Source organism: Paramisgurnus dabryanus, chromosome 5, assembly GCF_030506205.2.
Source record: "Paramisgurnus dabryanus chromosome 5, PD_genome_1.1, whole genome shotgun sequence".
Taxonomy (NCBI): Eukaryota; Metazoa; Chordata; class Actinopteri; order Cypriniformes; family Cobitidae; genus Paramisgurnus; species Paramisgurnus dabryanus.
In genome coordinates this window covers 47,777,280-47,804,290 of record NC_133341.1, presented here as the reverse complement: position 1 = coordinate 47,804,290, position 27,011 = coordinate 47,777,280, and the positions used below count along the sequence as shown (strand labels likewise).

Genomic DNA, 27,011 nt, shown 5'->3' with positions numbered 1-27,011 from the left:
AATTGGTATTATAAATTCTGCTAAATCAGATGAAACCTACAAAATTTATATAGTTAATGATGATTAATTGTATGTATTTGCCTTTGAGCTAAATCAACATTTCCCTGATTGGAATGGTGATAAAACAACTCAGGGTTGTGAAGAAAATATCAAATTAATAATTGTAATTATTAAAGAGTAACTCAACATTATCAAAATGAGGATTTGTTGTTTTAAACAACACTATTCCAAAACCCCTAAATTCGCTACACTGACAATCTGATATGGCTTCAGTCAAAGTTAGTTTTGAATCACGCAGCAGTGATTTTCTCAGAATATCATTGTGTATTCCACAAACTATTCGATCACGAGTTAGCTCGTCTTGTAATGCACCAAATTTGCCGGTTTTTGATTTTACTTTAAAATCGCCAATGTAAGATTCAAAAGTCTCACCAGGTTTCTGTGATCTCATGTTGACCTTGTGTTGTTCGATGGTGATGCTGATATGAGGAGCACAAATCTCACTGAACTTTCTTTTTAAGCTGTCTGGGTCTTCCCTTAACTCAGCCGGCGTAATAATAACACTTTCATTTTCACCTCTTGGGCATAAACAAAGGACCGTTCACGTTCAATGGCTTCAGGACCCGTGAGGTTAAAGAGAATGAAAGGTTGTGTTTAATGTGGCTTGTCTTCATGAGCTGCAGCAATAAAGATATCAAACTCTTTTCTGCATTTTTTTTGTCAAAAAAGAGAGGATCTGGTCTTCGAAATTTCCCTGTCATGGCTGGCGTGTGCAATATAAGTGTTTACATAACTTAGCGGCTATTTAGGTCACGAGTTGATTAACATGCACAGAAACTTTTCCAGCGCAGAAAAAACTCACTTTCGCGTGCTGTCGTAGTTCACTTCTGACACCATAATGTTTAGTGTATTATAATAAACTTGTCAGGAACTTCTCAATCTGTGGCTTTATTATTCACATTTCACACATACATTACATTGCACTGCAGCTATGCATAACTAAAACACCACCAGAGGAGACGGGGCTGATACGTAGATAGACCTTGTGACTACTTACGTTTACAGTGATGTCACACATATTGATATACTACATAACACATCCTGCAAGATTACTTTTTGTATGGAAACTCATGGTTAGTAAATCATTTCTGTTTGAACTGATCTAATAATTTGTAAGAAATCAGGAACCTCCTTTAAAGATGTTGCCTTTATGGCATCAGGCTGTTTTGAAAAGGCTTTTTATTTAGAAGCTACAGCAGCAGGAGAAGCAAAAGACCATAAGAAGGAAACAATTTCCATCAGGAACTGTTAATAGACTCACCGCGACTGCCTCAAGCACTTGTTTGACTGCATCTGCCGCGTCTCGCTCACTGTAGTAGCCTTTCTCCACCACCCTGAAAGAGAGAAGGTAATATTTGGCCTCCAGCAAAGCTGCATATTGAACGTAAAAATGCTTTCTGAATCTTTTTTTTTTCAATTTACACTTCATTATTTTCTAGCCTTTAGTGTGAGTCAACCACACCTCAGTGGGAGATAAATGGGGATGCTTCCATCAATTGTTTATGAGAAAAAGGCCTTTAAATAACTCATGTCAAGACAAAAATAAAATAAAAACACAATAAAATAAGTAAGTTTTACAGTTAAAAGTGTCAATCTGCTTTGTGAACAGTTGACTGCAGAGATGTACTTGCTATTTAGTATGGAAGTTGAAGCTAAACTCACAGATTACAGCTTTTTAGAACCTCCTTATTAGACCAGGCAAATTTTAAAATTATCTGAAGAAAATGTGATTGCTAATCGCTTACCTGCACAATGCTAGGGTGGTTTAGGTGGTTTTTTAATGTGTTTGTGTGTAGTTGTTAAAAAGTTGATAGGGTGTTCTAGTGCTGTCCCAAAAGTCAAAAATGCCCACATGTTTGTTTTTTATGGCTATGATGCTAATGTGTGTGGGCCACTAGGGTACTGCAATGCTGTTACTAAGATGTTCTGAGTGGATTTTCTGTGTCTATGACATTATTGAACCATTTTCACACACAAACTGAAAATACATGGAAAATGCATCCTTGATTTGTCTAGAGATCGTTTGATTTTGGTTCATTTACACCGCCAATGGTTTTCCGGAACCTGTGTGTGCATTTACAAACATGCCAGCATTGTTTCTGCCTTTTGCTCACACAGGACACATTACTTAAATGTTACAGCAATATTGCTGTCACAGTCCTGTCTGTGACGGGTGAAGCTTCCTTTCCTACGGATCAACAGATGGAGCTATCACATATTAACTATTACCATTCGGACTACATTTCCCATGGGCCCTCGTATCCAGGACTGATAACACTTTCACCTGTAGCCTATTATCCCACACTATTTAGTCAAGCCATTCACAGTCTTGTGTTTCAAAGTCTTGATTTTCCACAGTGATCATTACTGAGCATTTCTTTTTTCTTACTGTTTGATTCTCTGCTGCCTGCCCCGACTATTGCCTGTTTATTGGATTCAGATCGTAAGCTGCCGGTCTTGACCTTTGCCTGTCCTGTTTATGATTGTGTCTAGCCTTTGTCATTGCTGCACTGTTTTACGATCCTGAACTGTTTGACCACGATTTTAAATTAAGCTGCAGATGGATACTCATTCCGATGACTCTTACACTGTCCTTGTGTTTCCCTGTTTTAGTCTCTTATTTTAAAGTTGTGTATTCTGTTTTGATCCGCCGTCTCTGCCTGCAATTGTCCACCACATTACAATTAAAAGGTCCCCTTTACAAGAGTCATCCCATAACATTTACGGGACATGTTTGTGTTCATACAGAAGTCTCTCTGCCAATTTTACGGAAATTTTCTGTGATCACAGTACTGTGTTAATGGGGCACAGCTTAGGGAGTTAAGTTAGGGAGGGAACTGTAATAACAATGATACCCAAACCACAAGAGAGGTGTGAACTGCATTGTTTTCATATGCTCTTGCACAAAGAGAAAAAGCACAGGTCGAGATTTTATGATATAATGGATTATATTTAATTTAATACTGTAGTCATGTGGAGTTATTATATTACACTTTTGCATCCTTCTGTGAAGAGGTGGTCACCAATGTAAGCAAATGGTGGTCAACAATATAAGCAACAAATCCACGTTTTGGTTACCAAAAACAAAATTTCCTTTTTAGGTGAACTAACCCCCTAGGGCCAGATTTACAGACATCTTGCACCAGCGGAAACCATTGTTTTAGCCTAAAATGATGACTGTCAGGATTTCCTAAAGACGCACAGTGAATAATTTGCACTGAAAAGGTGTCGTCTAGTTATTTTAAGTTTTTTTTTTTTTTATTCATTCACGCAACATGATTTACTAATGTTTGCTTGTGTTATTTTACTGGTATTTGCGCCATTATTTAACACAGAAAAAAATGTGTCTTAAATAATTTTGCGCTTACATTTATTTATTTAGCTGATGCTTTTATCCAAAGCGACTTACAATTGCTATAGATGTCAGAGGTCGCACGCCTCTGGAGCAACTAGGGGTTAAGTGTCTTGCTCAGGGACAAAATGGTGTGTCACAGTGGATTCGAACCTGGGTCTCTCACACCAAAGGCATGTGTCTTATCCACTGTGCCATCACCACCCCACCCGACTCCATCCCACTTGAAATGGCTGCTTTTGTTGCTTATAGTAGAGGCATTACAGAGCATCTGGTACAAGGAAGATGATATGTTTACATGCAACAGTGTATTTGGAATGCCATGGGAACATATTATTCAAAAATATTATTTGCCAAGCCATGTTATTTTTTGTTTTCTGGAGGAAATAAAAAAGGAGTAACTAGAAGAAACTTCAAAACTGTAACCCTTCATTTTTGTCCTCCGGTCTTTTCAGTGTACTATGGCTTCGTTAGCTGAGATTTCACACCCCGAATTTTCAGCTGAGATGTCTGTGGTACTGAACATAAGCGCATCTGGTGTTAGTAGATCACCTGCACCTGCAGGAACATCAGCTCTGCTTTTTTGCGACCCTGATCTAATTTGCGCTTCTCTTAGTAGATTGCATTTGTTTCATTATGGAAATAAGCTTTTGCGCCAGTCTTATTTAATTTGCGCCTTTTAGTAAATAACCCTTTAATTAAAATTCTTGAAAAACATTCCAAAGCACAGTTTATGTTTTCAATTTTTTTTTAGCATGAATCAAATCATTTCCATAAACTAACCTGTCAAATAATTCTCCTCCGGTAACAAGTTCCAGCACGAGGCTGATTTCTGCAGGCGTCTCAAAGATCTCCTTCAGTTTGATCTGACAGAGAACAACATGCAAAAGAAAAACATTTAACTGGAGGAATTTATAAATGTTTATTGGTCAATTATTAATAGTTCACTATCCAGCCATTTGCAAACATCTTCGTAAGATCAAACATTCGTATGGACCAGTTCAAAAGATGTAAACAACACTGGTCCAGAAGCACTTCCTGTTTCCGTTTTTTAACACTAGATAAACGTTGGGATAAAATAAACCAACAAAACATATAAACCTGAATTAACTGAAGTTAAACAAACATCTTAAAGATAATAATATATGTAAAATAAAAAAATAACTGTCACAAACTGGAACAGGAAGTGTTTCTGGACCAGTGTTGTTTACATCATTTGAACTGGTCTATAATCAGACCATGCAGTGGTATGGAAATATTTAAATAGCTAGTTATTTTCATTTATATCATTTTAAATATGCATACTTCTCTTACAAAATCGTATCGATTACCCTCAGAAGACCTCTATATATCATCCTGGAGCTGTTTGGATTACTTTTGTGAAGGATGGATGCACATTTTGAACCCCATTTTTTAACCATTATAAAGCTTGGAAGAGCTAAGACATTTTCTAAAATAGCTGAAAATGTGCTTGTCTGAAAAATGATAGACATGTATCTCGGATGGCTTGAGGGTCAATTATGGGGTAATTTTCATTTTTCAGATATTTTATCCCTTTAATGCTAGCACGTATTCTTGGAGCTTGTAAAACTTGTGAATATATCTTCATATGATGTATCAGGACACTTCTTTATTTCATCATCACACTGGCTCATACATGAAATGCAACAGACCCTTATGCACAGCATGACTTACTATATTTGGATGAGAGAGGCGCAGTAATACACCTATCTCTGTTCGAACAATCTTCTTGTCAACCTGTGAAAACAAAGTTATGAGTTATTGCCATAGTACAATGTGAACAAGGTGAACAATTATGAAGCCATTACAATCAGTCTTGGAGTAAATGGCAACACCAACTCTGTGAAAAGGGTTGAAAACCTTTAAATTTCAAAAGTTTTAAGCCGGAAAAATTAGAAAAACAAAACAGCTTTATATTAACCCATTATATTAACCCTAGAAAACGCTTCCCTGCCAATGATGAGTTTTTCCGGCAATCCGTATTTCCGCCTTACCCAACTTATAAAACCTGGAAGTATTCCCTCAGGGAAAACAGGTAAACTCAGATGTACATATCTGTACCAAAAGGTTACATTTTAGGACATTTTTAAGAAGGACCGTACCAGTGACAAATTCTGTAGGTTTTTTCTGAGTTTGTATGATTTTTCTTCGTTCACATAAACAAGATGTTCCCAAAATGTTCTGGCTTCCTTCCACACAATGGAAGTGTAAGATATTTCACTGGTTATCATTTGGCTTAAGATGATTTGAAATACAGTGTGAGTCACATGAATTACTTCTATGCTAAATGTCTTATGTCCCTTTGGTTCTCGATAGCATCTATCCCCATTTACTTTCATTGTATGTAAAAGAGCTTGGACATTCTGCAAAATAACTTAGCTTTTGTGTTTCAACCAAGGGTTTGGAATAAATTAGGGATAAGTACAGTAAATAGCAGATTGATATAACCTCTATACATCTATTATTATTTCATAAAATTACTTTTTTTATTTATATTCTTATTCATATTCTATAATTTTGCTTTTTTAAGCAGTTCCACAATTAATTCACAGCACCTTTATAAGCATAGATTTAGATATAGCATTTTAACACTACTACCATTATGTCTATATATAGCATCAGCATAGTTTATAATTCAATCACATATGCATTAGAGAAACTTAAGATATTCCCTATACAGGAACAAGAAAGCATAAATGATTAAATGTTGGCAGGGTATGAGTGCTGATCTGACAACAGCACCGACTGAAAACAATAATACCCATCATCCATCAGAGAAATGGAGAGAAGCAGAAAAAAATAACAGTAATGATGTCTTTATGATCTTAGATGCAGAAAAGAAAGTCCTGTCCAGAAACTCGTCAGTAAAACAGAGAACAAAAATGAGAAGACAGCCTGGCAACATGCAGAGAGATATCTGCACACTTACTGTTTTTTTCAGCATTTTCACAGCATAGTGCTTCTGGGTGCCTTTTTGGCAGCATCGAAACACCACTGATGTGGCTCCCCTGCAAGAGACAAAAAAAGCAAATGACTCAGATTAAGTTGAAGCCCATAAATTACTATGACCCAATTTCCCCAATATGTTAATAACTGGAGATAAAAATTGGGCTTTAGAGATAAACTTGAAAAGCTTAAAACAGTAGTTCCACCAATATGGCATGTTTAGAGAACCTTATAGCTCCAATATCACATAATATGAGATGCAGAAACAATGTCGTGTCGTAGTGAGGACACGCGTGTCATGGCAACATGAAGTTATGGTTAAGATCTTCAGATTAACATTCACGTCGAGAAATGTCGGCAAACTGGACTGAAGCAGATAGCAGGGAGCTCATCAATATCCATGATAAAGGGATCCTTCAGCAGTATAAAAGAGTAGCATGTCAAGCGCTCATATGAGCTAATAAACAAAAATCCACGCGCATCATCGCAACAACATACACTCACCTAAAGGATTATTAGGAACACCATACTAACACTGTGTTTGACCCCCTTTCGCCTTCTGAACTGCCTTTATTCTACGTGGCATTGATTCAACAAGGAGCTGAAAGCATTATTTAGCAATGTTGGCCCATATTGATAGGATAGCATCTTGCAGTTGATGGAGATTTGTGGGATGCACATCCAGGACACGAAGCTCCCGTTCCACCACATCCCAAATATGCTCTATTGGGTTGAGATCTGGTGACCGTGGGGGCCATTTTAGTACAGTAAACTCATTGTGATGTTCAAGAAACCAATTTGAAATGATTTGAGCTTTGTGACATGGTGCTTTATCCTACTGGAAGTAGCCATTAGAGGGTGGGTACATGGTGGTCATAAAGGGATGGACATGGTCAGAAACAATGCTCAGGTAGGCCGTGGCATTTAAACGATGCCCAATTGGCACTAAGGGGCCTAAAGTGTGCCAAGAAAACATCCTCCACACCATTACACCACCACCACCAGCCTGCCCAGTGGTAACAAGGCATGATGGATACATGTTCTCATTCTGTTTTTTTTATCTTGTGCAGCCGCACTTGTCATATATAGGAAGTTCACAGAGGCTTTTTAGTCAGTAACCACCAAGCAATACCCCAGTAACCAACTTTTTCTTCAAAAAAGTACACTCGTTGGTGTTTAGCTTTAAAAAGTTGATTCATAATCCAATACATTAATATCAGATTTGTCTTGCCCAGGACCAGTACAGTATGTTGGATCCAAGCAACATTCAGCAGTTACAAACCAACATCTCTTGGGTGGACAGTCTGGCTAATGCATTTAAATAAGAAAGGCCACCACAGTGACCAGGGCCAGATCCTAACAGCTCTCTCTATGCAAATGTGCCCTACCACTGAGAGAACATCTGAATAGAGCAGAAATCAGCTTAGGACTCCACATAATCCCCATGTCCAAAAACATTCATTTCATTTGCTTAAATAACCAAAAAGCACATTTAATAAAATCCACATACCTGTCAACATTAACTGACAATTAGCAAAGTAAAACCGGGCAACGTGCATAAAGCATCCTGCTTAGTTCCATGTACAACAGAGGGTACTCACATTATCCAAACCGAACTGTGCCCGAGCGCGTCTGACCCCCTATAATGCTGGGTTGTTTGAACCTATGGTTCGGTCAAACCAAACCAAACTGAGAGGTTACAATTAATCTGGAATTTTCTAAGTTATTTTACCCCATGAATGTTTTTTCAGACTTGAACCAGATGGTCAGAGTCTGATTTTTAACCCAAAGGTCTCAAGTTTAACTTCCAAGACTGAAGTGGGCATCTTCCCCTGAGTTGCTCCCAGTAACAGCTGCCCACTGCCCCTGTTGTGTGTTCACACGACTGTTCTTAATCTGATTTAGGCTGTATGTGGTTTTAATTCTGATACATATACAATATCTGAAACTGCATTACCAAAACAAGGTCAGAAAGCATTCAAAACAATATCGGTGGCCAAATTTGTTCCATTACATGATTTGTGTAACTCCTTTAGTAGATCAAGCACTGAAACAATGCAGCAAGTGCACGGAAATAAAAAGCACTGTCAGTGGGGCAAATCTTATAAAGTACCTACATTTGAACCTTTGTACAACTTTTTATCTACTTTTTACACATCTGACCCTCAGCCAGCAGTTGGGACCCACAGCTTTCAGTTCATCAGAAAAGTTAATAGAAGGTCAGGTTGAAAACATCAGTAATGACCTATCCTGGTTTACATGGTGATGCATGACAGAAAACAGAATAGCAACCATTATTTTCAAATCATGGAAAGAATTGAATTAAACATTGAATTTGATCCTTTTCGCATTATTTGCCCATGCCGACAGAGAGCTGCAGCAAGCGTTTGAAGTTGTTGTCATAGCAACCAGATAGATAGCAGCTAAATAGTCAGCAAAATAACTTGTCAGCAAAACATTTTCCCTTCTCAGCAAATGATTCAAGACATGACACAAAGACACATAATGCAGATATCTAAAAAATATGTCAGTGAACCGTACAGCTGAAATCAGGATATAATTACATTTTCTAAAAGGGATGGTTCCCCACAGAACAATATAAACTAGGTTTATGGGAACTCAGGTGTGAAACATTTAACATTTCATTTCATGTCTCCTTCAAATTTTATTAGCGTTCCTGTAGCTCAGTTCACAGACCATTGTGTTAGCAGTGCAAACTAAGTTGTGGGTTCGATTTACAAGGAACACATACCGCTACACAAAAAATTTGATTATATTATATGCAAATTTTGCTTTGGATAAAAACATCTGCCAAATGTGTGAATATCCTGAATATTTATAGTGGAAAAATTCTCTAAACAGTCACAGCCTGAGATAAACGATGAGCTGAGATCATAATGCATCCTTTGCTAATAATGAAGGAAGTCACTTATTCTCTTATAATGAAATCAACCTGTTTCTATTGTAGCACTCAATCCTTGCTAAGGGATGCAGGATGCGGGTTTCCATCTCATTACTTTCAAACTAGACTAATTTAGCATTGTTTGATAAAGCACTTATGTGGGATTTAAGACATTTAATTGTAAAGTGATAAGAAAGACAAAAAGTAGTGTTGCTTATTTAAGGGCAGTTTAGCTCGTTCAACTCAGATTTACATTTCAACATACTGTTATTTATCTTGACTACAGAACTAACAAATATGTCAAAATATGTTATAAGTATGTCAACTTCATTTTATAAGTTAAAAAAAGATTTAAAAAATAGAAAGTTGAAATTACTTAAAAAAAGGAATTATATTTTTTTTACAGTGTATGCATTTGTTTTCTGATTTCAATATCACTAAATAAACTCAGGATGTTAAAAGGATAGTTCACCAGAAAAATGAAAATAATGTCATTAATAACTCTCCCTCATGTAGTTCCAAACTCGCAAGACCCCCGTTCATCTTCGGAACACAGTTTAAGATGTTTTAGATTTAGTACAAGAGCTTGTTGACCCTTCATTGAAAATCTATGTACGATATACTGTCCATGTCCAGAAAGGTAATAAAAACATAATCAAAGTAGTCCACGTGACATCAGTGGGTCAGTTAGAATGTGTTGAAGCATCGAAAATACATTTTGGTCCAAATATAACAAAAAGTTCGACTTTATTCAGCGTTGCCTTCTCTTTCGCGTCGGTTGTGAAGCGCATGGGCGTGACTAAAGTCACGGGACTGCAGTGACGCGGATTGAACTAAACAGTTAACGTGGATTGAATCTGAAACCATCTTGTGTAATAAACGCATGAAGGCAGATTAATGCAGACTCTATTGTCATTCGATTTTGTGTCTTTACCTCAGACAGATGACGTCTTGTTGCTGTTTTACTTTTGTTCTGGAGATAGATCTCGCGCTCTTCCATTACTAGTATTTAACTTCAGCAGCGCTGCGCAGACCTATCAGCGTATGACATCAAAGCATCGCAAGAGAGTTTAAATAGTACTTGAGTATTTGCACTCTCGCAAAACTTTACAGATCAGCTGCACAGTGCTGCATAATCTGCATTAGGTCAAATCTGCATTTCCCTCACAACAGACAATATACAGTCCAACAGTTTCCATAAAAAGTGGTATTCTCTGGGTGCTCTTGTAAACTACACCAAGGGATGCAACAAAGTCGACCAAGTCACGGACTTGCTTCCACTGATCAGTATTGTAGCTAGTAGTTACATGACAATCTTCAATGGAGTTATGAGACTCTGAGAATGGTCCAATCACATGAGGTCAAAAACATAAAAAACAATATTGATCCACCTACAACATAAGTGGGAGGGTTTGGGGCGCACAGTGCTGCGCCCCAAGAAGGATCTGAAACAAGCCAATTAGAGCTAAGCCTTAAGTCACATGCTTTTAACAGGTTTACTGACCTATATACACACTCGTTTGGGTGGCACCCCAGACACACACTACACACACACACAACAAAATACAGATTAGAATGTTTTTATAAATTATAATATGAGAGTGAAATGTTACAAATAAATAATTTTATTTTGAATTAATTTGCACTATATATTTAACTTTTTGGTAACATGTTAAAGTAGCTTTCTTCCAACTTTAAAGGGGTGGTGCCACAGTGCGCCAGCGGGCACTAAAAATTATATCAAATCAACATACACTTTTATGTTATTTGGAAGATTAGAAGGGCTAGGATATGTTCAAAAACATCTGAATGTGTTCGTATGAGAAAGGATGGACATATGTAACTCGGTTGGTTAAATTTAGGTTGAGTAAATCATGGGGAAATTTCCAAGTTTAAACAATTTTAACTTGTTTTTAGAAGTTATGTAAACTTATCATAAGTCAAAACTTAAAATAGTATGTGAATTGACTTGCATAAAGTTTTTTAACTTCACAGTGTGTGGAAATTTTTTTTATCTGCCGATACAGATATAGGCCAATATATTTGTGCATCAAAAAAATCTCTGTATTTTTAGGTTGAATGCAATATACTGTATATATCTTGGTATTTTCTGCTTGTTCTAGTTATATAAAGCCTATTTTTGTCTGCATTTATGCATAAACATTGTTATTTCACATTCTGTCCAAAGTTGTCCACCAAGCAATGATGATAATTGAAGGCTATGAAAACATTCAGTTATTCACTTATCTAAGCAGTTATTTACTAAGCATAGTCATTATAATAGCCTACATTCGATTACCACTTTTAAAGTTGCTGCTATTATAAAAAAACACTTACTTTAAAGGTCTACATTTCTGCCTATAGCACATGCAATGCCCAACAACAATTATTTTAACAAAATATATATATTTTATGTCTGAATTTTATGGCATTCTATTCTATCACTCTCCATCTGTTCGGTCTGTAAAGTTTAAAAGAGATTCACTTGCATAAAGCTTGTCTAGTCCTGTCAGAAAAAATAATTTATTTGCACGAAATTGTGAGATTTACAGATGCAAGATACACCTGTGAAATCGTGTTTGGAGTTATTTTAAAGCCGCTAATATAGCTAAACCATGTCTCATATTTGAAACAATTTGGATTATACACTCTCCCCCCGCAGCAGCTTACTTTGTGCCCACCACTATTTTTACACTCATAGCATCAAACTACTATATAGCAATATAAGCAGAATCGCATCATCCTACTAATGTATCTTGCAAATTCAGTAAAGCTGACACAAATGGGAACCTCATTAATGCCAAAACACAAGACTTTATTGATTAATGTCTGAACGTACCAGTATTCAATTTCATAAAGCTATTAATATCATATTTTTGTTATGAAACAACGACACCATATGTGGTGAAGATCTCGAATATTTACACTCGTGGGCTCTGATACCAAATCCGTCCACATCCTAGCAAACCATATGTAATGTGTCACCATATGTGATGTGTCACCATATGGTTGCCTTTTTTAGCTCATTTACAAACCATAATAACATGTAGTGATACAATTCACACTTGGAACCATGACATGCCCAGGCACCCAGCTCCAACTGAGAAAAGCTTGCTGTATGCGATTCTAAAGAAAAATTTTAGATGATGACAGACTGATTATAATGTTGCTCATGGGTGTCTGCTGAGAGTGGGGGATTTTATATAAAAAAAGAACATGATAAGCAAATTGTGATATACATTTTGTGGTACACAACTATTATCGGAAAAAAGCATTCTTATCTGGCTTATCTACTTATCTAGCTGTTTTGGTAATGGTCTATAAAGCATTCAAAACATTTCATACAAATAAATGTCTTTAGTATCTTAAGTAACCGAAAATGTATAGCCAGTCGATTGTTATTAATAACTATGTTATAAATAAATACAGGCAGGGCGATCAGGACTTAACTAGCATGAAGGGATTTATTTGTGTACAAACACCTTATCCTGCTTATTACAAAATACTGGGTTATTTTCAACCCAGAAATGGGTCAAAAAGTGATCAGGCATTGGGTTAAATTAACCCAGAAAATGTTTATATTTGACCTAACAATGGTGTAAAAGACTCTTAGTTTCTGCTAGTTTGGAGGTAGAGCATCCCAAATGGGGTGTCAGTTAAAACACCATGAAGCTGAAGCAATTTCCATTTCAACATTTTATTTCACCAAATGCCAGTACAGATTTCATGTGACACAGCTGTGGTTATGGCTTTGCTGTGCTGTGGCTGTGATATGCTGTGCTGTGGTTGTTTAACTTAAAGACAAATAATAATAAAGAATTAGATAAATCCATATTATATAATAAACAGTACAATAGATTCCAAACAAACAGGTAAAGATAACAAAACTTACATTACACACAGCTAAAGCACCACAGAGAAATGCATCAGGAATCAAAGGAGAGTCTGAACTGCTGCACTACCAAACACAATTAAAGAGTCCACTAATTGAGTTCATATAGGCTCCAGCTGTCCTTGGTGGGAGGAGCTTCCAATGAACTAAAAGATCTCATTTAATTTTCTACATAGCCGCCCCAAAATATGATTTCATATTTTCAAACTCAAGAAAATTCCAATGACATGACAAATTCAATCTTCAATAAGTGGTAAAGGTATAAGGCGGTGAACAGGTCGTACATATGATTTGCCTTTGATTTCAATTTCAGCAACTCTTACACGGCCATCTTTTCCCAGGAATGTCTTCTGTACTTTACCAATTGGCCATAATGCACGAGGGAGTTGAGGGTCTAAGACCATGACAACAGTTGAATTCTGCAAATTATCTTGATCTTTCTGCCACTTCTGGCGAACTTGTAAATTTGGTAAGTAGTTCTTAATAAAACTGTTCCAGAATTGATCTGCCAGGACTTGGCTGTGTCTCCATCTTCTTTGAGTCAACACGTTAGAATCTGCATAAATAACCTGGGGTAAGGAAGCATCTCGCCGCCCCATGAGGAGCAAATTAGGAGTGACAGGATCCATGGTATCAGGACTAGAAGAAACATATCCCAGAGGTTTAGAATTCAGAATTTCTTCAACTTCGACCAGTACTGTGTGCAAAACCTCTTCCGTAACCACTTGACTTCCCAAAGTAGCTCGAAGAGCAAATTTGATAGATCGAATTTCCCTCTCCCATGTTCCTCCAAAATGGGGTGAATAAGGGGGATTGTAAATGAATTTGATCTGATGATCCCACAATCTTTCCTGTACATCTGGACATAACTGGTCAAAGGCACTTCTCAACTCACTTTCACCCCCATGAAAATTAGTTCCTTGATCACTGATCACTTCATATGGTTTTCCTCGACGAGCAACAAAGCGACGTAATGCCATCAAGAAACTGTCAGAATCAATTCTGGTTAGCAATTCTAAATGAACACATCTAGTTGTTTGACATTTGAAAAGCAATCCCCATCTTTTTTCAGTCTTACGACCAGATTTGATCATAAGTGGTCCGAAACAATCCATCCCTGTAGACCAAAATGGAGGTTTGAATAGATTTAGCTTAGAGGGGGGGAGATCAGCCATCCTAGGTGTTAAAGGTTTACCTTTCCATTTAGCATACTCAAGACACTTAGTCCTTTGATACTTTTTCACAGCTTGTCTTCCTGCTAAAATCCAATAATAGCACCTGAGATGAGCATAAACTCTGTCTGCTCCCGGATGACCCAATTTAGCATCAACATCAGCAATAAGGAGTTGAATGATCTCATTCTTAGAATCAAGGATTATGGGATGGATAACATCAAAGGCCAAATCTTTACTGTGTCGAAGTCGTCCACCAACTCTAATAACTCCAGCAATAGAATCGAATTCAGGTGCAAGGTTATATAGTCGACTACTAGATGGAATGCTCTTACCCTCTTTCAGTGCAGCATACTCCTCTGGAAAATCTTTCATTTGGGCCTGCTGCAACAAAAGGATTTCAATCTGAGCTCTATCAAGGGAGGAATTTTCTGGGTAGGCTGCCATAGCTTTAATGAGCTCATTCCATGATCTATATTGCTGAACATCCAAGGCTAAAGGTTTGTCCTTGGTATTATTAAGACCACAAAACAATGTCTTCCTCAACTCTGTAGTATCCACTGAATCAATCTTAACAGGGAATTTTGGCCATTGTTCAGGGTCAGCATAAAGGAAGGAAGGACCTTGACTCCAACGATTTTGCTTGGCTAGCTCAGCAAGGCACTTGCCCCTAGTAATATCATCAGCTGGATTGCGGTTCGTCTCAACATATCGCCACTGTTCAGGAGTAGATGTTTCAAGGATTTCAGTAATACGATTAGCAACGAATACTTTGTAGCGACATGTCTCAGATTGTATCCAATTCAGTACAGTCGTGGAATCAGACCAAAAGATTGTTTGATGAATGAGCAGGTCAAGTTCGGTGTGTAATAAATGGGCCAGCTGAGCACCAGTAAGGGCAGCACATAATTCAAGACGTGGTATGGAAATTGGCTTACGAGGGGCAACTCTTGATCGGGCCATCATGAAGGAAACAAGAATTTCATTCTTGTTGTTAACAATTCTCAGGTACGCTACTGACCCATAGGCTTGTTCAGAGGCATCACAAAATACATGCAACTCTCTCCTAATAGAGTTCCCCTCCTTTTCAGTAGGTCCATAAGATCTTACCAGTTCAATTGAGGTAATGGCAGGTAATTCACTTTCCCATGCGGCCCATGCTTCCTTAATCCCTTCAGGTAAAACTGGATCATCCCATTGCCTTTCTTTATTCCACAGTTGTTGAAGGAGGACTTTGGCTCGTGTAGTGAAGGGTGTAAGAAATCCTATAGGGTCATACTGACTTGCAAGGACCCTATATACATTACGCAAGGTAAGAATCTTATAGTCAACAGGACGATGTCTATAGCCTAGAGTATCCTTTGCACAGTGCCAGACTAATCCCAAAGTCCCTTCACTTGGATCCACACAGTCCTGGCTCAACCATAACTCAGTGCTATTAGATTTAGCATCAGCAGGAAGATCTTCAACCACTGCTGGCACATTACTTGCCCATTGTCGGATTTCAAAGCCTCCATCTTGCAAATGGGACCGTAGCTTCAGAACAAGCTCCTTTGCTTTCTGAATATCTGGGACACTTTGTAGACAGTTATCAACATAGAAAGCCCTAGTAACAGATTCTCTGATATCCACACAATCGTCTGGAAAGTCTCTTGTATGCTTCTGTAATGCATAAGTTGCACAACAAGGACTACAAGTTGTTCCAAAAGGTAAAACTTGCCATTCATATACATCAGCCAGTTCATTCCTTCTCATATTTCTCCACAAGAAACGCAAGAGGGGTTTATCTGAAGGCAGCAGTCTGACTTGGTGGAACATAGACTTGATATCTCCACTAATGGCCACAGAATACTGTCTGAAGCGAAGGAGGACACCAAGCAAAGATGAGCCTAAGGTAGGGCCAGGTAACAGGTGACTATTCAGGGAATCTCCTTTAAAAGGTATAGGAACAGTTGAATACTAACCGGTGCTTCCCATTGTGTTCAACTAAATGGTGAGGTACAAACCAGGATTCACGACTTTGGGAAACTTCATCAGAACTCAGCTTTCTAACATAGCCAGCTTCAATTAATTTCTGGATCTCAGCTTCATATATCATGGTTTTCTCAGGGTTATGAGTCAGTTGACGTTCTGTTCTTCGGAGAGATGGCATAACAGCCTCCTTAGGAGCATCAAACAAGGGTGCATTCTTTGAACGAAGGAGGGGGGTAACATACCGGTTAACATTATCCACAAGCTCTCTTGTTGTCAACTGTTCAAGACAGTCTAGGGCATACTGATCTTGTTTAGAACGGATTTTGGCCTTCTCACTCCTATAGGGGAACACATCCACTTGCCATAACCGTTCCACATCCTGTTGTAGCTGTGTTGAGGGAAGAGCTCCAGAAAGGAAGAGGCACTGCGTTTCAGTCTTAGTTGACTGATTGAATGGTATTGGCCCTTGTAGAGCCCATCCCAATGGGGTATGAACTGCAGCTGGTCCCTTCTGCAAGCCAAAACGTACTTTCTCTACTGGAGCTAGAAGATAAGGATTATCAGCACCAATCAGAAGCATAGGCTGAACTTTGCTAAAGTTCTCCAGTGGTAGTCCTTGTAAATGATTAAACTGTCTCCGAAGGCTGGAAATGGGATATGACTGCTCAGGAAGTGCTAGTCGGTGAGCTGTAAAGGCTCCTTGAATCTGATAGTTCTTCTGGGAACTTACTGCAGAAATGGTGAAATCAACATTGGCCCCTTTAAGGATCTCTGTATCTTGGCGGACAGTTCTAAGGACCAGTGATTCAGCAGTACCTTTCAATCCTAATCGCTGAGCTGCCAGGGGTAAAAGCATTGTTCTTTCAGAGCCATCATCCAAAATAGCATAAGTCTCCATACATTTACCATTATGACTTAGTTTGACTTTTACAACTTTCAGAAGGACTTTAGGTGAGCAGCTTGGTCGACTTAGTAGGAAAACACCAGAATCTGACTTCTGATTTACTTCATGTAGAACTCCCAAATGTTTACCCTTGCATTTAGGACAGCCTTTCTTCAGATCACACTGAGAAGCACGATGACCTCTACCACATCTCCAGCAGCACTGTTTCTCCCTAATCCAGATCCGCATAGTCTGCAAATCAAGCTGGCTGAATTCTTGACATCTGCTAAGATGATGGTCATTACTATTACAAAATGGACATAGAGCTTTCCAGAAATCCTTTGCCTTATATGAACTGGAATACTGACTAGTGTGAGGAGGACAATGAGCAGTTTTCACTTGGTCAGTACTTACTCCATGAAGAATAGTAGTAGTTGGTAGATACGGTCTTGTTGGCTTTCTTTCCCTCATAGGCTGGTCACAACTTCTTTTAGCAGCACCAACCTGCACCACTATAGCTTGACAATCTGCTTCCTCTTGAAGCCAGGAAGAAAAGCTCACCAGATCATAAGATTCTCCTGGTTGGGTGATTCTACTATGTCGAACAAAATTAGCAACTTGTTCAGGGGGAAGTTTACTCAGTAGCTGCTGCACATGAGAAGCACATGCTAACTCTGCTGCTCCTTCACCTTGGCCCCAAGACTGTAACATTCCCACTAAAGCACGAATGCGCACTGAAAAACTACTGAATGCTTGTGAGTCACCAGATTTAATTGTAGGAAGGCTCATAATATCAGCAATTTCCCTGAGGACAAGTTGATGTGGCTGACCATATTTCTGCTGGAGGGCTGTCCAGGCTGTAGTATATGGCTGAGGGTGATGAGAATATGCCAAAGCTAAATTACGTGCTGAATCCAATTTTAAATGGTCAAGGAGAATGTGAAACTTGTACTCTTCAGTTTCATCCTGTGGAAGCAAGTTCTCTATAGCCATCTTCAACATGATGAATTGTTTAGGATCCTCTTTACAAAAATATGGAAAGGAAGGGCCTTCAATTCTAGAAGTTCTTGCAGCATAATTCATCTGGGCTCTTGGTCTCAAATCTACTTGAGGACTTAATACAGGATATGGTCCTAAAGGCTGTGAAATATGAGACATTTGGTTATCCTGCAGCAACTGCATGTTGGAACTCACATTGACTGGACAGGATGGACTAGGTATAACAGCTGGAAATGATTGAGACTGAACATCCTGGGTAATAGATCGGGCTATGTTCTGACCAGCTAACCCATTATCTGATATACTGACTGGATTTAACGGAGCATTACTGGGTTGCACTGTACATGGTACAGATGGGTGATTATTTACTACTTGAGATGGCTGAATGGACAAAACTTGAGGCACTGAACACTGCATAGGAGCTGGAACACTTGGAGGACGCTGATAATTAGGTGCATTTAATGGAACTGATGAAGGGTTAGGGTATATATAACTGGGTGGCCAGATTCCAGGATATACTGGGCCAATAAATGGAGGAGGTATTGCCCAAGGAGGTATTGGTGGCTGCATTACTGATCTATCAGCATGGGTATGTACTGATGAAGGTTGATGCATATCAGTCCAGGAATTGTGAACAGGTAATATGGAGGGCATAAACTGATTGACAGAATTATGTAAATTTCCATCCATAGCATGTAAATGGGCAAAATGAGAACTCTGACTAGAAGGTAATGGTCTTGACAACGAAGGGTTAACATTATTCTCATTACAATGAGATGGGTTCAATGGCTGAGCATTCATATTTACACTTGATTGAGATTGAGGAGTTGGTATCATAGAGGGAGGAGGTGGAGGTAAAGTAGACTGTCTACTCACACATGGAGGTGAATTTCTCCCAGGAATAGCTTGCTCTTTATGTCTCTCCTGTAGACATTCTCGCAGCTCTTGTACTAATGCTGCAGCTGGCTCAGTCACCGTATTAGCAGGAAGTGGGGGATATGTCTTAGGTGAAGGTAATGACTGTGGGCTACTTGTTTCAGATGACCATGAACTTCTTGGAGAACTCATGCGATTAACTTTACTTGATATCTGCTTTACACTTTGGCCCAATTCCATGACAAACTCCTTCAACTGTTTCATCTCCATTAAAACAGGGTCACATGGCTCAGAATAATTCTCTGCTGCATTTCCAGTACTAGTTTGGGCTGGGACTGATGAAACTGGATGGCTTTGTTGCTTGGACTTGGAACTGGGGAAAGTCCGCTCATAATCCTCAAGGTAGGCTGGAGGTTTAGTCTGCCTTGAAGACTGACGGCGAGGTGGTACATGGCATTGGCTACTTATCAGATCTTGGTCCATTGGAAAGCTCTATCCGGCTCGAAGAACCATGTAAAAGACTCTTAGTTTCTGCTAGTTTGGAGGTAGAGCATCCCAAATGGGGTGTCAGTTAAAACACCATGAAGCTGAAGCAATTTCCATTTCAACATTTTATTTCACCAAATGCCAGTACAGATTTCATGTGACACAGCTGTGGTTATGGCTTTGCTGTGCTGTGGCTGTGATATGCTGTGCTGTGGTTGTTTAACTTAAAGACAAATAATAATAAAGAATTAGATAAATCCATATTATATAATAAACAGTACAATAGATTCCAAACAAACAGGTAAAGATAACAAAACTTACATTACACACAGCTAAAGCACCACAGAGAAATGCATCAGGAATCAAAGGAGAGTCTGAACTGCTGCACTACCAAACACAATTAAAGAGTCCACTAATTGAGTTCATATAGGCTCCAGCTGTCCTTGGTGGGAGGAGCTTCCAATGACCTAAAAGATCTCATTTAATTTTCTACAAATGGGTTAAAACAACCCAACATTTTGGGTTGAAACAATCCAGCATACACTGCAGGTTAAATTTCAACCCAAGAAGCTGGGCTCGAGTGTCCCACTAACTTCCGGGTTGCCCTAAAAAAATATGTCATCCCTAGGCACTCTATAATAAGCCACCGAATTTTGCCACTGGCCAGTCAGAATTAAGTATTCCAGAGCACTGTGTAATAAAATGTAGTAACTAAAAGCATTAGGCACTAAAGGCATATTTTGCAATCCTACTTCTGTACTACTATACTTGCTATGTGTCCTATTAATGCCCTTTATCCTTGTGCACATAAAATTCACAATATAGCAGAGCCTCTTGCACCTTATTACTTAAATTAAACAGAGACTACATGTAAGTATAGTTTGGCACAGACAATACTAGTAATTAATTGTCAGAGGGTTACACATTTTGTGCCGCTGTTGTCCTGCAGTGTTACATGGATGCAACAATATAATGAAACAGCACATAAAAATATTTAATCCTTTTTTAATTGTATAAACTACATTTTTTTTTTAATTTACACATTTTGCTAATGCACTAAATTGTATGTGACCTATTTCTTCTGTTTCCTCTATTGAGTAAAATCTTCTTCTTCTGGTTTTCTGCACTACAAAACGCTCAAATAAATTCTTCAGCTGTATCTTTCTGGTGCATTTTAATGCACAGCTGACTGAGTGAGTGTATGTTACACAAGCTGCTCCTGTTTCTGCTTTCTACTTTCTGAGCATTATATAATCACAGTGGAGACTGAGAGAGTGTGTGTGTGTTAGTGTGAGGGAGGAAGAGGAGCTCTCTGGGGAGTATGGTAGGCTTCATTACTCAGCCTGCTCTGCCTTCTTCAGGACCTGGGTGGTTTGCATCTGGCCCCATTTACACAAGCCTGCTATGAGATGATAATATTAACAAATGTTATCCTTTTATATCTCTTAAGCCTTTAAAAGCCTCTAAAACGTTCTTATGCCTTTAAATTGTACTTAAGATAGGTTTTTTAGGTCTCTGGAGTATCTTGATCTTACGCTAACATACCATTATTACTGTGCTTGCTTAGGCAAACAATAATATTATTGGTCATAATTAGGAATTTGGTCATTTTTAATCCTAAATATCCTAAGCTTAGCTGTGTAACCACATTAATGATACCTCAGACTGACCCACCATTCGAGGATCTAAATATCTAATCATCACAAAGAAGGTGGGTTCTTTTGACTTGGGCCAGCAAACAACTACTAGGTATGCCTTAGTGACCACCCAGATCTCCTTGACAATGCCATAGCAACCACCCAGAACACCCTAGCAACTATATATAGCCACGTGCTGGCAGAACACCCTAGCACAGTGGTTCTCAAACTGGGGGCTGAGAATTTCTACCAGGGGGGCCCCAGTTTTATGACATTTTATAAAATTCATTAAAAAGACTATTTAATACTAAGCAATGACTAGTACTAAACTATGACTAAACTATGTAGTACTGAATTGCAGAGTTAGACAGTTTTTCAACATTTCTGTGTTAAAGATTATTTGGGCAGGGTTAAAACGGTTCCGGTTGTACGTGGGCGTGGTTTTAGCAGAGACAGTGGACACAACCCCAATGTTTGAGAGAAGAGAATGCTGCCTATTTTTCAAAGATTCGGATAGATTTTTTCCATCATTCAAATTTGTTTGGGTGGTACTGGTTAATACCACATTTTTCTGTGGTGTGACAAACTCAGAACATATAATATCTGACTTTACAGGGACTTTAATTTGTTTTGTTTAATTCAAATTTTAAGTTTTAGAATGTTTTATATCATAAATTTTCTTTGAGGGAGGGCACAAGGAATGCACCGTACAGAATTGGGGCCTCACCTGAAAAAGTTTGAGAAGCACTCCCTTAGCGTCATGACTGCAGGTTTTCCAAAGGCAAGCTTATCTTCATCAAAAAATGAAAAAATCTGGTTTTATTTACAATGTTGTGCCTGAGTGCTGCCCTTAAGCAATCCCATTAACAGATATAATACACTCCTGTCAGCCAAGATGTATGTGATTCATTTATTCCAAGATTCATTAGATTAACTGAATTTATCTTTTAAGTGCCAAAAAATACAAATCACTCTTTGCTGAGCGGATGAAAAAGTTTGCTTGTCTTTGTTATTGCAGTGCAGACTGTCCTAGCTCCATATGCAAGTGTTTTACTTTAATGTGTGCAGATTCTTGCATGCCATGGGATTTCTTCCTAAAATTAGACTCAGTATCGGCCATAAAGCCTCCTGAGCTTTTTCAATAACACCTTTATAATTCTATAACTAATTTTAACTTAAAAACACACAAAATATACAGAAGAAAGGTAAAGAATGTTCCTGTTTCAAATGCATATTGCCATACAATAGCAGAATAACATTTTACTATAGAATTTGGCCAAAACAATTTGTTTATGGCATCCTTCCAACTATAGGCAAGTGTCCTTTCCATGTTGGACTATGGCCCAAATCTGTTCAAGTGTCTAGAAATTACAGACATTATAGGACACTCAGCAACAATTCATATCCCACCCATAACAGATCGATGAATGTTACCCCTCCTTCACACTGATCTTTGTCCAGTCCAAAGATACTAAACAACAATCTCATTATAAATGGCAATGAAACCTGTTGTTTATCGTCTTGTCCCACAATTCTATTCGTGTGTGTGTGTGTGTGCATGGAATGTGATTGGTTGAGCCTGGTCTAGTTCGAAAAAATAAATAAAGCGCCTGCCTGATCACAAATTTAACTCTTTCCCCGCCATTGACGAGATATCTCGTCAATTATGAGAAAACGCTTCCCCGCCAATGACGAGATTTTCCGTCTTTCCGCAATACCGCTATTATCTACCAGGTGGCCCTTCCGCAACTTTTTAAACCCGGAAGTATTGCCCAATGGCAAGCGGCTGCATGTCCGTGTCTGTTTTAAAGATCGCTCTGAATGGGATCTCTATGAAAAGTCCGTCACAAAAATGGAATTATCTCTGCTTTTTGCTCAAAATGTGGTGTTTTTGCAAAAACCTACCCATATTCAAAAGCTGATTACAAAAGAACCACTAAAGGTAGGATGAAACGGGGTTTTTTTGTTTGAAAGCAGAGGGTCTGTTCTTTCATTTGGTATATTGTATGTTTATATATTTAAAGAAAAACATTTTCTGGAAGGCATTAAACTTTGGTGAAAATCATGAAAAACGCTGGCGCTGGCTGGCAACTTTTTTTAAAAACGCTGGCGGTGAAAGAGTTAAAGGGACTGTAAGTAGGATTTTAAGTATTTTATTAATCAAAATCAATGTCTTTATTCATAAATATGTCCTCATTGGTGTCAAATGACCTCTGCCAATGATCTAACTTTTTGTAAGCTTAGAATTTCTACTTACATTGAACGGGTAAATCCAAGGAGGCTTCCATGTTGTTCCGCCGTATTGATAAACTATAATAGCACAGAGGGACAAAAAGCACTAGCCTACCAACGAGTTTCCACAACACGTTTTCATTTAGAACAACACGTGAACCAGCTGAAATGGAAAAGGAGATCAGTGAGTACATAATGGCTACCGTAGTTGCAACACACATTTGGAAAAGCGAGGCGCTAGAGAGCACTATTCGTTTGAATGCAAAATACAATTTCACTACTAGTTGGAGGAAAACCTTACTTATTGTCCCTTTAAGTCTAAATAAAGTTACATTTGTACTTTTTACACCTTTTGATTGCATTTCTAGCGAGAAATTAGTATTGTAGTTTTCAAATATGGGATTAGTTATCACAAAGATGCTCTTTGTTTATATTTCAAATAGAATTGCATTACGCTGCCTATGAAGGTTGTCCGAATGCGTTTCCCGGAGCTGCCTTCATGCCTCCAAAGTCAATGCCTCATGAGGCAGCTAGGCAACAAGTCAGCTGCCCAAACTTTCCGATACATGCAAAACCCAGGCAGGGGCGACTAAGTCAAAACCATGAACAGACCAGCACGCCTCAAATTCATCTGAAAGATCCACATCCCTCCAAAAAGTAATAATAAAACAATTCACCAAAACCCTGTGAAACAGTTCTGCTATGAATTTGTTTGAAACGGCTTTCATTGTAGGCTTTTGTAATAATTTTGACATTTTTGACACAATATCTGATTAATTTCTGACCCGGCACAACACTAAACAAAAGAAATCAAACTAGGAATAAGTTATTTACTGCATTTGATGCAGAACATTTTATATTTCAAAAAAAAAATTGACAGACAATGAACTGACAAACTAGTGATATCACTCCAGTTGTTGTTTTATACCATTGTTGGAATAAAATCCAAAATCCTCTTAAGTTAGGTGCACACCAAGCTAGTGGCCGGCATTTGGGTAGGTTTTTAGTGTCATCTAACTTAGTTTTTCCCAAAAAGTAAACCACTTGCATTTTTTGGAATCAACGATGGCACTTTATTCTGATTGGTTGTTCAGCATAGCTAACCAGGACATAAGAAGAAAAACGGAAGTGACACAGCAAGCAAATGACAACTTTCATCTTTCATTCCAATTTGTTAACATTTTAAAAAGATATAGCCCATAAGACATTAGGGATATATCATGAAGCCGAGATTTGTGCAAAACTGGTAAGTGAGCACTGCTTTGTTTATGTTTTGTAACACAGCAGTCACTAGCTATTCCGTTTTTCCATTTTGAGTAGGGAATGCCAACTACTTCCACTTGCTAGTTCTCTCATCTCATGCAGGCACAGAACAAATGTGCTACTTGGCCGATGTCTGGTGTGTCAGGGCATGCTGGGAATGTCCGCAGACCTCACAGTCTGTGCTACTTTGTTGGCATCTGGACACACTCCCACCCTTAGTCTGTGACCAAGACAAGACTGAGTACAAATGCTTTCAAGACTGAGACCGAAACCATCAAAAAAAGACTTACAACTGTCTCAAATACTATAACACTGTTTCTGGGTATGTGGAATTTTCATTTAATACTGTCAGTCAATATGAAGTTTGTTTGATTTGTTAATCAAATACTACCATAGCAGACACCTTGGAGTATGCCCTCTCCTGTTACACTTATTGCTTAGTGACAAATGAATACAAGGAAATGTAAACACTCCCTCAGTTTATCACTTGTGTAGAATAATGCCATCAGCGAGCCTTATGAGTGTTGTAAAAATATTTCAGGAGAAACATTTAGGAATTATTCATAATGGGGGACAAAAAGTATGATGCTTTGTATTAAATACAATACAATAATTACAATGTGACACTGTTTTATAGAGTGGGATCTACCAGGTGTCTACAAGGTTGTAGTGTTGACTGCATTTGTCAATGTACAACATTAATAACTATTCAATCCAGCTCATCTATTTTTAATAAAACAACCCAACATCCAAATGTTATTTTGAGTGAAAAATATTAAATAGTGCAGATAGCCTCTTCATTCATCTTGCTTCATTTGCAATGTTTACGTTTTTCTAGTTTCCATTAGGTAAACCCAACCACTATCCTCCATGGTACCAAAATGTTGTTTACTTCCACATTTGAAAGAAATATGAATTCATCAATAACCACACAAATAAAGGTTAATTTACGCGATATGCAACTATGCTGGGGGTCCGTCCAAGCAAGCAGCGCATACTGTTTTGAAAAATCATTTAATAAGCAGATGATTTTTCAAGCACCACATCCAGCCCAATACAGCAGCACCTCCGCTTACCGTCCCAATTCAGACTCGAGCTCATAAAAGTCCGCCAGCGTCTCTTTTTTGGATCCGTCGATCCAGTATTCAGGAGCGGTTCTGGAGGCGGGCATGGTCACTTTCAGCATCTCGGTATCGGAGCAGCGCAGATCTGCACAGATAACAATACCACCCTTAATAGCACGAGGAAATCAGAGACGCGGTCTGAAGAGACCTTAAAATAAACGTAATCTGAACATTACCTGTATGTAATGTGCGTCCCTGAGGTGGATGTGTAGCATCAGTGGATCTCGGTTGTCCTGTCGCTCTCGGAGTCTGCACGAAGCTTCCACTGGGTCTTACTGTCGCCTATGTAGGGCGCTTACTGTAGGAGGCTGTGTGTGTGTGATTTTACCTGGATTCAATGGACGTCACGGTACGCTATTACATAACATAATACTCTCCAGTTTAGTTTATGTACATCCAGTACACTACTATTATTACAAATTATAAACAAAATTGTTAATTTTCATAATTCTAAATATTAAATTAACAATATCTGAATTGACAGACTTGAAGTGTCAATGAATCAGCTCGTGTAGGGTATCCTGAAGAATTTACTATATGGGATATATATTCATCCCGACACAACTATATTTAATAATTTCATTTTACATACATGTATTTTTAAACATTATTTTCATGAACATTAAATTGATAGTTTATACTGAAATAAAAGTGAAATTACTATTTACCCACTCTCAAGTTGCACATTTTTAATAAAAATGTTCTGCTGAACACAAGATTTTTGTCAAGATCAATCAAGAATACCTTTGACTTCTATAGTAGGAAAAAACTGGTTACAACATTGCTCAAAATGTCATTGTTGAGCAGAAGAAATGTATAAAGATTTGTAACAACTTGAGTAAATGATGACAGAATTTTCTTTCTTTTTGTAGTAAAATATGCAGAAGATGTGTCTTTTAGTCTAAAGATTAATGCTTTTTCATTTTTAAGTTGCATTGGATTGAGTATAAATAAATAAACTTAACTGTACCAAGTAATACCATCATAGGATGTTTTATATATATATATAATACTTTCTAAAACACCGGATTTTTTATTTATAAAAAATACAAGAAAACATTTGAATTAAAATTAAGCATGTACTTTAAGTCTCATCTTTCATCTGGCTGACACCAAATTCCCTAACTGAATAATAGCATGTGCATCCCTAAACAACAAATATTCCTCTTCCAATTTAAATGTGCAATGAGAA

At 38.1% G+C, this 27,011-nt stretch overlaps 1 protein-coding gene and 1 long non-coding RNA gene across 2 annotated transcripts in view; one reads left to right on the top strand and one right to left on the bottom strand.

Annotated features, from left to right (window-relative positions):
• Positions 1–26,155, bottom strand: part of camk4 (calcium/calmodulin-dependent protein kinase IV) — a 42,296-nt gene extending 16,141 nt beyond the window's left edge. Inside the window, exons 1-6 of the mRNA XM_065284528.1 lie at positions 25,996–26,155; positions 25,772–25,904; positions 6,363–6,441; positions 5,108–5,170; positions 4,196–4,278; positions 1,322–1,394 (exon numbers count right to left, since the gene is read on the bottom strand). Of these exons, the coding sequence (XP_065140600.1) occupies positions 1,322–1,394; positions 4,196–4,278; positions 5,108–5,170; positions 6,363–6,441; positions 25,772–25,881 (408 nt within the window). The 5' untranslated portion in view covers positions 25,882–25,904; positions 25,996–26,155. The remainder of the gene's footprint in view (positions 1–1,321; positions 1,395–4,195; positions 4,279–5,107; positions 5,171–6,362; positions 6,442–25,771; positions 25,905–25,995) is intronic.
• LOC135774567 (uncharacterized) lies at positions 24,550–25,449 on the top strand. Its single transcript, XR_010543734.1, has 2 exons — positions 24,550–24,678; positions 24,798–25,449. It is a non-coding gene; the product is annotated as an uncharacterized lncRNA (long non-coding RNA).
• Positions 26,156–27,011: the final 856 nt, after the last annotated feature.